Source organism: Vanacampus margaritifer, chromosome 11, assembly GCF_051991255.1.
Source record: "Vanacampus margaritifer isolate UIUO_Vmar chromosome 11, RoL_Vmar_1.0, whole genome shotgun sequence".
In the NCBI taxonomy this organism is placed as follows: domain Eukaryota; kingdom Metazoa; phylum Chordata; class Actinopteri; order Syngnathiformes; family Syngnathidae; genus Vanacampus; species Vanacampus margaritifer.
In genome coordinates, this window is record NC_135442.1 from 3,117,215 (window position 1) to 3,132,544 (window position 15,330).

Sequence of the window (15,330 nt, forward strand, 5' to 3'; positions counted from 1 at the left end):
TGTAATAGGAATCAACTTTTTCCTCAATTGATGTGAACAAACAAGCAAACAATGCTGATTTGTTTAATACCCGCCACGATCCCCGCAGTGGAAATGAACAAAGCAGACGAAGCAGCGTGATGGAATTGTCCATTTCAATGTGTGACATCACGCCGAGCAGCGGCGAGTGTTTAATGGCAAATGTTTGCTTTAATGTGGCCTCTTGAACACACACATGCACATATTGATTTTTTTTATTGTTAATTTTCTTAATTGTATTACCACTACAATGGCCCAGGGTGCACTCAGCATAAGTACAGTGGCATTCCTAGCCACTCCCCTTTACATGCATACCATGTACACCTCATTTGAGATGAATTCGTGCAGTGGAGGACACGAATCTGGAAATGTCCAACACTTTTCATCTCATGTTCAAGTCAATTTCAAATGAAGTTGTTCCGTTTATTTTCGATAGCTTGAGAACAGCCTGTATACATTTTGAAGACTTCATTTCCGCAGATGTGCTTCCAGCTGTGAGGCAGCTGTCGTCCTAATTTAGCCAAATGCATACTTGCTTTACTCACAATTGAAAAGCCAACAAGGAATGCGGCCTGAGACCTCCACCAAGGCAAAGCTGCGGGCTGGATTCTATAGGCACGTCAACGTCGTCCGCCAATTTATAAATTTTGAATCTGATAAAGAGGAATGAGAATACTGTAGTTTGATATTCCACACTGCAGACATTGCGTCTTCTAAATCTTTATCAGCAGTGTGACGGTCATGTGGCATCGAGGGGAAATTTGCAAATTTGAATTATTCTATTAATGTTAATACCAAGGCGGAAACAAAAGAGTGCTAATGAGAGATAAGGTGTACCATGGGAAATTATTATTATATTATTTATCAGCTGCAAATAATGTTATATTTAATATCATTTCACATTATTATTATTTTTTTCAATATTATTCCACATTTTCAAAGACAAAATTGATTTACTCATTCAAAATGGCATTCAGCAAACTCAACCACAACTTTCAGTATTCTGCTGCATTATTCAACACAATTACACACAATGTCACAGGTTCTTAAAAGGCAACAATAGTCCCGTGGTTAAAGCATTTGCCAAGTAAACGGGACAGAAGGGTTTCAATTCTGGTTGATTTTAGCCCAACTTCAATTTCATATAATAGTCATTTGGTCCAATTCTTTAACATCCATTAAATTCAATGTCATTTCACATTAATTTAAAGGGACAACAATGTGAAAAATCTACTTTTTGGAGCTTTTAGCCATGTTGAAATGTTAATTCCTCACCAAAAACATCAGCGAAGTGCTGTTTTCCTCCATTGGCCCCTCGATGAGACTGCTCTCCAAACACCGGCCCCTCCCAACCTGAAAAAACAAGCAGGTGCTCACTGTATGACATCATTAGGTGCGGATCCACCAATTTTTTTTCTTTTTTTTTTGGAGAGAGCTCAGTATTGTTCATTCGGTAATTTTACCGATTTGACAAGTCATCATCATTCTCATCTCTCTTTTTTATTTTTTTTATTTTGTATGTGCACGTGCGTGTGCATGTGTGTGAGTGTGTACTCATTAGTTCCCCTAAAACCTATTCAAAATCCCATACCGTTCACCAAAACCGAATACTTCAGAATTCAGCTAAAGTCGGGAGGTTGTCAGGAGACCCGAGGAAGGATCAAAGAACGTGGAAAGGAAAGGAAAGTGAAATCCAGCACCGACCAGACATTACCTACTACCCACCGGGTTTTTTCACCAACCCCAGAAACATCTCCATTCCAACAAATTAGGGAGACCTCGAGAGACTGAAGAAAGTTACTTTTTTTAAATTTGTGTCAAGAAAAGTTGGTCAACAAGACAATACTACCCTCACAAGTTTTACGGCAGTAATGATGTTGGCAATCATTATGGAATCAACATTATGCAAATGTCATCCGGCACAGCAAGGCAACTCACTTTTATAATTGATTTAGCGCTGACGTTTATTGCCACCTCGCTTTATTTACTGAGACGCGCGCGATGCTGCACTTTTTATTTGAAAAGTCTGCGCCGGCAGGCCTTATTTATTGCGCTCGTGCGCGCTGTCAAGAATATTTATACGCAGGGTTATCAAAAAAGCTTTGCGACCTCTCTGAGCACGCTGAACTTCACGTCATTTGTGGAACAAAACGACACAACACGAGCTCTTTGTGAATTAACGGCCTCCGCCGTTAAAAGTGTCGTCCGTACCTCACGCGCTAAATCTCCGCAAGCGAAAAGCTGGACATCATTTTATGACCACTAAACTTGTTCTGCACATCACCAAATTTGATGTTGTTTTTCTTCTGCTTCTTATTTCCTGGGCAAGATAAACAAGATGCCTTTGTTAACCCAAATGATGTGAGTCCAATGTGCAAGGCCTCTTTTTTTGGAGGCGGGGGAGGATTTTATTTTTTTTTTTATTCATTTAAATCTGGCAGACTTAACACACTTCTCTTTGGTGTGTGAAATTTACAAGATTCTTTTGGGAGTCATTTTAGAGAGTCTATAAATTTGTACCACCGCATAGTATGAAGTACATCCTTTAAAAAAGAAAAGTCTTGGAGCCGTACATAAGGTTAAATTTGGGGTTATGTGAATGAGTGTAATGAATATTTAGAGGTTTGTAGGACAAGATTATCTTTCTTGTATGCAGACATGTTGAAGTGTGATTTTTTTTTTTTCTGACATGAAACAGCATAATGTAGACTAGAACGTCTTTTGAGACATATTTCGACAGGCAGAACTCTGCAATAATCCTGCCCGGAAGTTCCATGCCAAATATTTTTTTCAGCATTAGTTAGAGGCGGGCAGATTTGTGTGTAAAAAAAAATGATCGTTCTTATTTGGTGGGAGTTGAACGATGGATTCTGATCAAAGATAATGCAAGAGAGAAAACGGATTCTTGGCCATCAAAGGCAAATTTGTCATTAGATAATCTCTTTGTGGTTGGATTACATCTCCCGGATTTTGGATGTAATCCAGCCAGTTTAACAGCACTAGTGATTTAGATATAGTCAATAAATCTGGCAGTAAGCCTAATATTAAAATAGTATAATTTCTCAGTTAACTCTTTGACTGCCAAAAACGTTAAATAATGTTTAGGAGGAGTGCCAAAGACGTTAAAAGACGTTTTTTTTTTTTTCAAAACTGAGGTGAACCTATCCATTTTCTATTGTTGATTACTGAAAAACGGAATAAGGTAGAAACCCCAAAAAAATTCTGATGAAAGATGAGAGTCCAATCTTTCATTTGGTAGTATGTGTGTTTCCATAGTCCAAACACATAATTTTCTGTGGACCTTGAAAGATCAGTCAAAAATGGTTAAATCGGCTGGCACCCACGGCATCCCTTTTCTGAAAACGTCTGGCAGTCAAAGAGTTAATGGGTCATGAATCTATTAGGGTTGCTTGGACTCTCCAACGAAGAGGTCAAATTTTGCTTTTTGCTATTTCGTCCTTGAGGTGAGCCAGCTTTTGTCTGAGGCTGTCGGTGGATTTGAAATGTATCGCTATGTTGTAGTTACGAGTTACTTTGATGAACCGGTTCACGTAAGAGACCACCACTTTCCACTGTTCCACCCAAACGGGATTCAACAAGTCCTACCGCAGCTTTATCGAGTCTCTGTTGAGTTCTTTTGCAGGTCAAAACGTGAGAATAGCGTTTGATCAGATTGGCTCCTTCACTTTTTTGGAGGCGAGAGCTCAGTATTGTTCATTTGGTAATTTTACCGATTTGACATGTCATCATCCTTGCTCTCTCTTTTTTATTTATTTATTTTTTATAATAAAAAAAGATTTGCTCCTTCACAAGCTCCTGAAGTTTTCACATTGTGTTGTTGTCGTTGATAAGTTATTTTATTATCTTATATTGTTATTTTTTTTATAGGCAATTTTTCTTTTTTACAGATTTTAACTCTTTTCCCACATAAGGACATGGAACTTTTCGGGCGGATGTCTTACGTTTTTATTTGTTATAGTGGAAGCCAGCATAACATGGCGATCACGTGCAGTAAATTTAGAGTTTATGTGTAACATTTTCAACATGAAGATACAGACGCTCCCCAACTTACGAACGAGTTACGTTCCGAGCGATCGTTCGTAAGGTGAATTTGTTCGTGAGTTGCTTCAGTGCTATATTTTGTATTATAATTTATGTTTAAAGAGAATACGTACAGTACTGTACTACGTATGTTAGAGAGAGAGAGCGAGAGACACACACAGTATGTACATGTACGTAATAAGATAAATAAAAAGAAGTTTAACTTACTTTTGGAAGATGTACTCGATGCTTGAGGAGATAATGGAGGAGGAGGAGGAGGAAGAGGAGGATTTTATATCATGAGAGGTTCTTCGTCGTCGCTGGAATGGGCTTCAAAAGTTACTTCCTCCTCCGTAACTTCAATGTAGGAAGAAGTTGAGGGTCGCGGAGAAGAAGATGAGGGTTGATGAGTATCTTCCTTGGAGGATTTACTAGAAACTGGCCGAAAGAAGCGATCTAACGACGATTGCACAGTTTTCTTCTTTTTTTCATCATAAATGATGCGGTAGCACTGTATGGCATCATTCGATTGATTTGCAACCTTTGTGCAACGTTCAATATTTGGGTCTTGCTGCTCGAAGAGTGCGATGGCTTTATCTATGAGCGACAGGCGTATCTTCTTCTTCCTCCTCCTCCACACGTTGCTGAGCCTCCAATGCTGGGTGAGCTCTCACAGAGCCAAGCGTCGGTATTAGCGGCGGAAAGAAGCACTACAGTACTCGGAAAAATCGTGCGCAATACAAAATCGAACTTACAGCATCTCTTTGCGAACATTTTTTGACATGCGCGCAGACATGTTCGTATGTACCGTTGTTCGTAACTCGAATGTTCGTAAGTAGGGGAGCGTCTGTAATGCCAATCAACTTGCGATTGTGATTGGTCAGCTAGGATCCAATCATGAACCAGAAGTGTTGACGTCATCCAAATTATGGGTTGTTATTGGTTTAGACACGCAAATATGTCCACTGCAATCATCTATGGGTCCGATTAAGGTTTTTATTTTCTGGACCTGGCTTTGCCATCCCTGGTAAAGAGTCCGCCATCAAGTTCAATTTTGTCTCGTCAAGATGTTTACAGTTTGTAGACCATCCAATAAGCGTCTCGCCAGATGATCTGCTGATCTTTTATTTTTAAATATGCTAGTCAGGAGGTGTATTAATACCTTTGTCCGAGAAAAAATGCAACATCCAACATCATTAAAAGCCTGCGAGCGTTTGGTCTTCATCTCACATGAATGTGATTTCCTCGTGTGTTGTCATGGTGACAGCATACTGTGAATTACAACGCATGTAAAAAGCAATAAGTGAGCTTTGAAATGACTTTGACAGACCGTAAAAGATCACCTGGACGTGTTGCACACGCATGTTGAGTTAAGCCCGCGCGGCTTAAGCGAAAGGCTATCGAAAGGTCAACAGACTGGAACGCGATTGCTGTCGTCTCATTTGACCGAGACATCAAATCTAAAGCTGAACTTCCTTTGACCGCCACCGCTCGTATTTCGAGCGGCCTAACGAGTCAGTGAGCTCCGCCCCTGGAATTGAAGTGCCCTCACAAATAGCCGACATGTGCTAGCGCAGCGGGTTCGTGGCGCCTGCCGGCTCGTCGCTCCGCGTGCAAATGGCAGGAGGCGCTCGTCAAGATTGCTTTTGTAGCAGGCCGACTTGATCGCATGCTACTCGTCGTGGGCTGTCCCGGAGCCAGATTGGACGTCTCTCTCTCTCTCTTTTTTTTTTTTTTTTTTTCTTGACATTGGACGTCTCTCTTGATGTCGTTTGCATTTGTTTTCCTTTTCCAGAGAAGTGGAGGTGACAACTTGCAGCGGGGATACAATATTTGCCAATCTGCATGCCGCTGTGATCAATGGCCGAAAGAAGTCGTCTTACAAAAGCTGCCAAAGGAAGAGTAACCCGTCCTCCAGATTTATCGGTGGAGCTGAATGAAAGTGCGGCTTCCACCGCCGGGATTACAATTCAGACCATTTCGCCCCCCTAAATCCGGCCATTAGTCAAGCTTTGCAAGGACACGCAACACCCACAACTTCCACATGTAAATACAAGGACTTATTGACTAACATTTTAGAGCGCAAGATCCATTCTTTTGCTAAGAAGCTTTAGGAAATGAGATAAGCATTCAAAGGCCTTCAGATTTCCATTTTGCAGGTCTTCCGAGGAGAGCGTAAACATTGAAAATGCTCGCAAGTCAGACTGATTAATGAACCTTGTCATGGGTGTAATTTGTTAGCGTTGATTCACACAAGGTCAGTCCGAGTAGATTATGCAAACACTCCAGCATTTTTTTTATTTATTTTTAGCACCCTTAAAATAGCAATAGTTATAGTGGTAATGGTAATAAAATATGAATACGACGAGGTCATTTCCTAACATCGTCTTCATAGAATCAGACTAAGTCGGATACACTTTTATTTTGACTTTTTCAAAAAAAATTAAAACATTGCATAGATTAGGCAGTTAATAAATGTTTTAGAATTTGAAAAAATATATTAATTTACACCCTTTGTAGTTATACGGTGCCTGTATTTGATCTGTGGATGATTTTTTAAAATATTATTTTATTTTATAAAATTTCACTAAGTATGACCTTTTAATACTTACGTTATGTTTTTTTATTTATTTAAATCTTGCACACAATACACATTAAAAAAACTAAACAAAAACTGTACTAAAAAAAACTATAATGAAAATTCAAAAACTATTACAACCCTGGCATGGAAAAAAAAAAACTAATAATAGCAATAAATAAATACGTAAGAAAAGGAAAAGGAAAACATTTTATTTTTTATTTTTTAAAACGTAAAAAGTGCGACACTGCACTAAAAGTTTCGGACAAACAGGCGGCAAAAGCTTAAGAAGAAAAGCACACCTTATCGGAGGGAGTCAGCAAGGACTTTGTGTGTGTTTTAAACCAATGATTGACATTCTTAATTGAGCACATTCAATCCGCCATGTGTTGACTTTACTCCTCGGACGAGCACAGAAGATGAAGCCCCACTAATTGGCGATGTAAGATGTTATGAAAGTCTACCTTGGCTTCGAGCTGATGAATAGCAAAAGCCTTTTGTGAATTGGAAACCCAAAGCCCAGAGATGATTTACTTTGAGCCATATTGTTCATTCCGGTTGTTGATATGGTGGAAGATTCCCCTGGTGACATTCTGCATCTTCATCTGTGGGGTCAAACGGATCAACAAATACAACTCAGGGCAATAACAAAGCAGATGTAAACAACACACTGATGATATGAATTTTAAACGTGTATTTCAATTGGCCTGGTTGATTCTTTCCCCCCCAATGGTGTAAATAAGACTAAAATCAGCATTACCATATTTACTGCATGATAAGTAGTGTTGCTAAGTAACAAAGTACAAATACTTGATTACTCTACTTAAGTAATTTTTTTTCAGGTATATTTACTTGAGAATCCATTTTTCTGCCGGCTTAATAGCCGTTACTTTGTAAAAAAAAAAAAAAAAAAAAAAGAACAGTGAATTATGTAATCATGCGTAGGGTGTTAGTTGAAGTAGCATCCGACGTACCAAGACTCGTATTTGACTTAATTACTTTAGTACTTGCATTTTAGTATTTTGATTGACAGTTGACCGTTTTAGTCGATGAATTAAATACTCAACAATTTATTTTAGCACAATATGTTTGTACTCAAGGATCTGTATTTCTATACTTAAGTACACACCTCTCGTGGTGATTGTGCTGATCCATATGTTGTGTAAATCCACCACTGACATTACCGTAAGATGCGAAATCCCCCCCCCCCCCCAATTATTATTATTATTTTTTTTTAAAAAGCTGCAAAATCAAGCTGACTGTAAAAAAAGTGTCATTTCCAAGAACGGATCACTATAATGGGGCAGCTCAGTGGCATATGGTTCGCAGTATAGGCTTGCTCTGGCGTCCGGGTTCAAATCTTGACCTTTCTGTGTGTTGCACCCGCATTCGTCCACTTCCTTCCAGTCTTGCTCAAAGCGCATACGCAGCGATCAGAAGCCCTTTTGCGCTGCAGCACCTGTTGTTTCTGATCGTGAGCACGACCGGCGCTGACATTGATTACGTCCAATAAATGAGCCTTTTGGTCTTCTGTTTATGCACAACGTAGACGAGTGCCGATGCCTGCTGACAATAAATCAATATGCGAGGTGAAGGGGGGCACATCCATTGCTGTTTGAAATTGCAGTTATATTTATTTCCTTACCTCTGTTGATTAACCTTAACGGCGGTGTTTGTGAGTGAGTGAGTGCGGCACACTTCCCTTCAGTTATTGTGCAACGAAAACATAATTAAGACCAGTAGAGTGAGGCAATATTTCAGTGGAATTATCAGCTAGATATGAATAATGATTTTTAACCCTGGAGAACCCACGGGGTCTAATTTGGCCCCTATAAATTCTGCTACTCAAATAACAAAGACCTTTTTTTTTTTTTTTTACTAATTTAACTTCAAAAGTCCAGAGTGCCACTTCTGACCCCTGCATGGGGCCATCTAGCGGATGAATATTGCACTTACATGAGCCAGAGTGGTGGTGACAAGATGGCTAAAATGCAACAAATAAAACAAAAAAATGATATTGTTCAATGTAGCTGTGTATTTGATTGATTATTTTCTTAAATTCTAAATAGTTTACTGACAGTTTTTGCTATTCATATTTTTCGAAATGATACCCCTAAATCCCAAAGGGTCAAATTTCGCCCTAATCCTAAATTAGGGAATAAATTGAAAAAAAAAAACATTGAAAAAAACATAGATTTTGGTGTTCAGTGAATTTATAGCAGTCGTTTAATGTATTATTCATAATTTTCCAAAGAAGAAAAGGGTTCTTGGGTTCTCCAGGGTTAATAACTCACATTTACATCAAAAGGTTTAACATTCAGAGGGTCAGTCCCTCTTCCTGCTGGCATAACGCTGCGTTCTGCTCTTTCCCGCAAGTTAGATTTTTTTTCTTTCAAGGCTAAAACGGCTGCCAAGCGACATACCGGACTCCACTGAAGAAGAACTTGAGCGCCTTCCTTCGCATCAGTGGGTTATCTGGCACAATTTAAATTTCCTATATAACAGCTGGGTTATTTAAATTCGCAGCGGACGCGTTGACGCCATGGATGAGCCCGTCGCCGTCCACTAGAGAAGCCACTGAAATCTGTTAGCTCGCTAGCAAGCTGGCGGCTAGCGCGTAAAGCCCCATGATGACCCAGTGGGATGTATTCCAGCCACCGGAGACTTAAGCGGATATACTGTCACGGCTCAAATAAGTCGGGAAGTGTAGGCATAAGACGCTAGAATGATATAGCATCCATATTTTCAGTGAGGCTGTGGTTTGCAACACTCAATGGATGGAGAGTGGAGTTGGCATGATTTATTTTATGATTTTAATGACCAATAGTAAATAGTTAACTCATTCAAACTCAAAAACGTGCAAACACGTATTTTAAATAAAAAAAACATGTTTTTTTTACGTTTTGTCTCGTGACGTGGTTGTAAACCAATGGTAGTTATTTAATAAAACGACCAGCAGGTGGCAGTAGAGTATAAAAGATCAGCCAGGGCCATGTTGCAACAAGCTCTTTTTTTCAGTGTTTTTACCTGGAATGTGAATAAGGACAAAACTTAGCTACATTCTAATGTGTAAATTGCCTCGAAACGGAAACACATACAAATATCCTTTTTTTTTTTTTTTTTTTTTACCAATGAAAGAAGAGACAAATTTTTGGTAGGTACCATGTTTTGATAGCAATATAAAAAAAAAATTGTGGGCCTTGCAAAATCCGTCTAAATTGAGTAAAACAGCCAGGAGCGAAGGGGGTTGCTTTAGTGAAAATGGCTGAGTCAATTAGAAAGCAAATTTATTCAGAGAACATTTTTTTTTTTCACTCTACAGGCAATTAATGCAGCTCAAAACTTTAGGACAATCACTCAGGATAAGAGATATCCAATCATCAGGCCTTTGCTGGATTTGACCGGCAGGATTAAAAAAAAAAAAATCTATACGGATTATCAGTTTAAAAGATAGACGTATAGTAGGCCTACCAAATATACGTTTGTTATTGGAATGGATGCTTTCAAGATGCTTTTATCCTTTAAGTATGAAAAAATATTGCACAGGGTTGTTTATAAGAGCAAAATATGACGCAATCAGCCATCTTACATGAACTCGACTACCAACATTTGCAGACATCTGATTTTGAATCTATGCTACAAAACGTTTTTTTTTGCGTTGTTGCTTTCTGGTTTCTTTTCCACTAACACAAGAGTGCGATGTCCGCACTTATGCTCCACAGACGTCGCTGGAAATGTCAACATCCATGTGAGTTCATTGCAGATGAAGAAAGGGCAGGCATTCGTCTGGTTGCTACGGCGACAGTGGACGGAAACGATGTGGCTAGAAAAACATCATAAAGAAAAGTAATGGCGGTGTATGAAAACGTGTTCGTGGAGATGTGCGGCGTTTGCATCCTAATGTAAAATAAGGAGCGTTTTGTATCGTGACACAAGGAAGGGCTGCTGCGTGGAAATAAACCCCCTTTATTCAATATTGATTTACATTTTATATATAAAAATTACTTACATTTAATACATTTTTGTCAAAATACATAGCAGTCAAACCACATACAAATCAAATATAAAATTATAAAAAGTCTTTATATTTATCCTCCTCCTTTTGGAAAGTAACAGATGTGATCTATGATAAGTCTTGCGTTGACCAGCCTTGTGGTAAAACATACCAAACCTTACCAAAAGCGCAATACATGAGATTTAGAAAAATATGATATTCAGCAATTGTCCTCTCAGCGTAAAGTACAGAATCTGATCGGAGAACATTCAAGGTGGGCTTCAGTCTCTTTCAACAAAAGAAACATCTTGTTTTTTTTTTGTTTTGTTTTTTACAGCAACATGATCGACGACGCTTAAAGTCCGTGAGAATGGCAAAGACAATTTAAAACACTTTATGGCCAGTACTGGAAATCCAAGCTGCAGATCTACCAGGTAAAGAAGAGTGACATATAACACTGAAGGTTTTGTGGTTAGACCATAACGTTAAAAAAAAAAAAAAAAACAACAACAACCAAAGAAATGCTGCAAACCATTAACAACTTGGTATTGGTCCAAAAAAAAAAAAAAAAAACTGAGCCAAGAATTGACTTCATTAGCTTCTGTTTTCCACTTTATCGTTAAACGGATGGTACAGATTCAAACCGTTTTAAATGTGCGTAACAATGACGTGGCGTGAATCGTTTTTTTTTTTTGCACTTCAGAGGCTTAAGTGTCATTCCACACGGGACGGCGTAACCTTCAGTTGAACAGATGTTTGAAAGCAACGTGAAAATAGCGCTTAAATGACTCCGAGCGCGTAATGCTGATGCCGCGTCAGGAAAAACAAAAAAAGCCTGGTGCAAAAATTATTGTTTCACCGCTTTTGTATTATACATCGGTTAAAAAAAAAAACTAAAAGAAAACAGAAGTAGAAAGAGTCAAGTAGGCTATGCGGCAGTTTCATGAATAATCCCCTCGAATTTCTTTGGGAGTAGCTCTCGTCTCTCGTTGATACTGATGAGCGGCTTCTGACAGTTTTGTCCGTCCGTATACATCTTTGCATACACCGGGTTGGCGTAATTCATGGGCTGTGTGGAAGGGGGAGGAAAAAGGGATTAGAAAAAGATGCAATATAGTCAGGTTCAATATATTCCACAGTGGAGGAAATAATGATTTGATCCCCTGCTGAATTTGTAAATTTGCTCACAATAAATTAGCAGTCTCCAATTTTTACGGTTGTTTATTGAATATGCTAATAGCCAGAACGTCAGTCAAAGCGTATCGAGTGAAAAAAAACAAAATAAAAGATCCCCTACAGCTCAGTCAGAATTGTGAGTCCAAAAAAGTATGACCCAAAGAACGCCGTCCCTTAAGTCAGGCATGGAGGTGGAAACATAATGTTTGGGGGCTGTTTCCCTGCAAAGGGCACAGGACAACTTCGCCGCTCCAATGAACAGAGCCGCGGACTGTAAAATTCTGTATGAAAACCTTCTTCCCTCTGCAGGGAGACGGCTCAATGATGGGGCTGCCGGCATGACAATCAGTCAAAACATACGTACGGCAACAAAATTCTGCCTTATTATATTGAGCAATTTGCGCGTGTTTCTGAAATTTCCGTCCACCCTGTCATTACGGGGTAACATGTTACCCCTTAAAAATAAAACCTTCCGATGTTTTCATTGACATTATGAACATTTTCTCTCCCTCCTATGCCACTTACCGATTAAACATTTATGCCACAATTTTTATCATTGTGTGTGAAATTGGATGCTGCCAAATTTTGCTTGTCCACTCTGTCATAATGACATTTCAATTGATATAAAAAAACCTTTAAGGAATTTGAAATACACTTGTTAAACAAAACACAGTCGGATTACACACTGACTGGTGTTGCTTAGTGAAGGTCAATTTGCTCCTTCAATGCTAACAATAGCCAAAAATGTCCACCCTGTCATCAAGCTCAAATAGTTAGCCGTTTGTTTGCATATAATGTATATTATCCGCTAGTTTTTAGCTAATAAGAAAAATTGCATGCGCCCCTGAAATTACTGTCCACCCTGTCATTATGGGGTAAATTTACCCTTACAAAAAAACTGAACATTTTATTTCCTCTTTGGGTGCTGAAACAGAGGCCTAGTTAAGCACTTACACCACATTCTTACTTTCATCATTATGTGTGTCGTGGGATGCTGCTAAGTTTCACATGTCCACTCTGTCATAATGAAATTTCAATTGATATCAGAAATATTTCACAAATTTGAAATATACAACACAGTTGGATTACAAACTGACTGGTGTTGCTTAGTGAAGGTCAATTTGCTCCTTAAATGCTAACAATAGCCAAAAATGTCCACCCTGTCATCAAGCTCAAATAGTTAGCCGTTTGTTTGCATATAATGTATATTATCCGCTAGTTTTTAGCTAATAAGAAAAATTGCATGCGTCCCTGAAATTATTGTCCACCCTGTCATTATGGGGTAAAACCCTTACAAAAAAACGGAACATTTTATTTCCTCGTTGGGTGCTGAAACAGAGGCCTAGTTAAGCACTTACACCACATTCTTTTTTTCTCATTATGTGTGTCATTGGATGCTGCTAAGTTTCACATGTCCACTCTGTCATAATGAAATTTCAATTGATATCAGAAATATTTCACAAATTTGAAATATACAACACAGTTGGATTACAAACTGACTGGTGTTGCTTAGTGAAGGTCAATTTGCTCCTTAAATGCTAACAATAGCCAAAAATGTCCACCCTGTCATCAAGCTCAAATAGTTAGCCGTTTGTTTGCATATAATGTATATTATCCGCTAGTTTTTAGCTAATAAGAAAAATTGCATGCGTCCCTGAAATTATTGTCCACCCTGTCATTATGGGGTAAATTTACCCTTACAAAAAAACGGAACATTTTATTTCCTCGTTGGGTGCTGAAACAGAGGCCTAGTTAAGCACTTACACCACATTCTTTTTTTCTCATTATGTGTGTCATTGGATGCTGCTAAGTTTCACATGTCCACTCTGTCATAATGAAATTTCAATTGATATCAGAAATATTTCACAAATTTGAAATATACAACACAGTTGGATTACAAACTGACTGGTGTTGCTTAGTGAAGGCCGATTTGCTCCCTTGTCCACCCTGTCGGCAAGCTCACATAGTTTGCTGTCTGCTTATACGGTATTTGTCTGTTTGTACCTAATAAAATATTGTCAGACTGTTAATTTCTTGTGAGCAAACTTAAAAATTCAGCAGGGGTCCAATAAATGACATCACCTACTGTACATTAAATCAACAATACGGTCTTCATATAATTGCTGGATCATTATTTGGAGAATGGCGTCTCTGCTGTTACCGTGGTTACGCAGGTTCACATACTTTAATCATTCATAAACATGGAGGACCACTTACAGGTTTGTGGTAGCATTGTGGTAAAAAAAAAAATATGTTTTTATTTGCCACAGTGTTTTGAAAGGTAATCAAATTGCAAAAAAGCCCCACAGCAACAAATTGATAACAAAACACTTGTCTTAATATGTCAACATAAGTATGTGCATCTTTAAAGTGAATTTGTGTAAAGAGGTCAAAGTGCAATTCACATGCAGGAAGATTCAAACTCATGCAAACACATTTTGAATTTCAATCCAGCGGCATGTGGACTTCATTTCATTAACCGTCAACAAAAACAGCATTTGGCACAGGTGGTCGGTCTCACAATTAAACAGCAAGCAAACATTGCAGGCAAACGTCCGTTGCTCATTGGTTGCTTACATTCTATACAACGATGGTTCATGTCCTTATCAGGCAAAGTCATAGTGAGGTTTGAAAAATTCACCTGTCCGGGGATTACCTCCTTGGGCACCGTATTGATACCCAAGGTGCGAGGGTCACTGGATTTTACACACCAGCCCTGCAACACAAGCAAGCAGCGGCTGCTGATCATGCAAAGTTTGCCCAAAAATGGCCGTTAACAGATTGCGAGTGCTTATGAAAAACATGCGAGAGAACCCACAGTCACGTTCGAGAGAGAGTTTTGAAGGAAGAGAGAAAAAATTAGTTTGAAATGGAGCTGTGCTGCTCTAACAATAGCAGATGTCAAAGTTGGCGGTGCGGAAAGCATCGGGTTCGAGGCGCTAACGTCCAAAAAAACAACAACAACAACAAAAAACACATCAGTGAAGGTGTTAAGGCTCATTTCATGCGCTCGGCATAAGTGGAGTCCCAAGATGAGGATTACTTAAAAAAAGATAAAAAAATAAAAAGTCCAGGATTTGCTGTACTTTACCTGATTAAACTTCATTTCAATGTTTTGTTTGATAAAACAAACATACATAAATTGAAGCATTTTAATATAAATATTGACTGTAATTATTAGCTTCCTACTCTGTTAGCGTAGGCTAGTGAGGCCCATTCCGACTTGTGTACACGTTCGGGTCACCTCGTTGCTGTAGGAACGCAACTCTGCTATAAATCCTTTTTAGAATGCGTCATTGGGTTGATGACGTTACATTTGACAATACAAGGTCGCTTCAAACTGGAATTTTCATTTCAAGATGCCTCATTTTTCTCATTATTAATTGTCAATTTTGTACTCGACATCAATAGCTGTCATTCAAATGGACTTTCCCCTTTGAAATAAATAGAAATGCCATTAATCTGTTCCGGCCCCTTTCCCAAAAACTCATTTTTGTTAGCATGTTAATAATTCTGGGGAAGA

The 15,330-nt window shown here is 38.7% G+C and overlaps 1 protein-coding gene across 11 annotated transcripts in view; it reads right to left on the minus strand.

Moving 5' to 3' along the window:
- Nucleotides 1-10,583: 10,583 nt before the first annotated feature.
- lrp1bb (low density lipoprotein receptor-related protein 1Bb) overlaps nucleotides 10,584-15,330 on the minus strand; it is a 258,634-nt gene continuing 253,887 nt past the window's right edge. For 5 of the 11 annotated variants that reach the window (XM_077579279.1, XM_077579272.1, XM_077579274.1 and 2 more), the window contains 2 exons: nucleotides 14,385-14,523; nucleotides 10,584-11,700 (listed from right to left, as the gene is read on the minus strand). In XM_077579279.1, the coding sequence (XP_077435405.1) occupies nucleotides 11,573-11,700; nucleotides 14,385-14,523 (267 nt within the window). In that variant the 3' untranslated portion in view covers nucleotides 10,584-11,572. The remainder of the gene's footprint in view (nucleotides 11,701-14,384; nucleotides 14,524-15,330) is intronic. The other 6 variants (XM_077579277.1, XM_077579282.1, XM_077579281.1 and 3 more) reach the window with 2 other exon arrangements.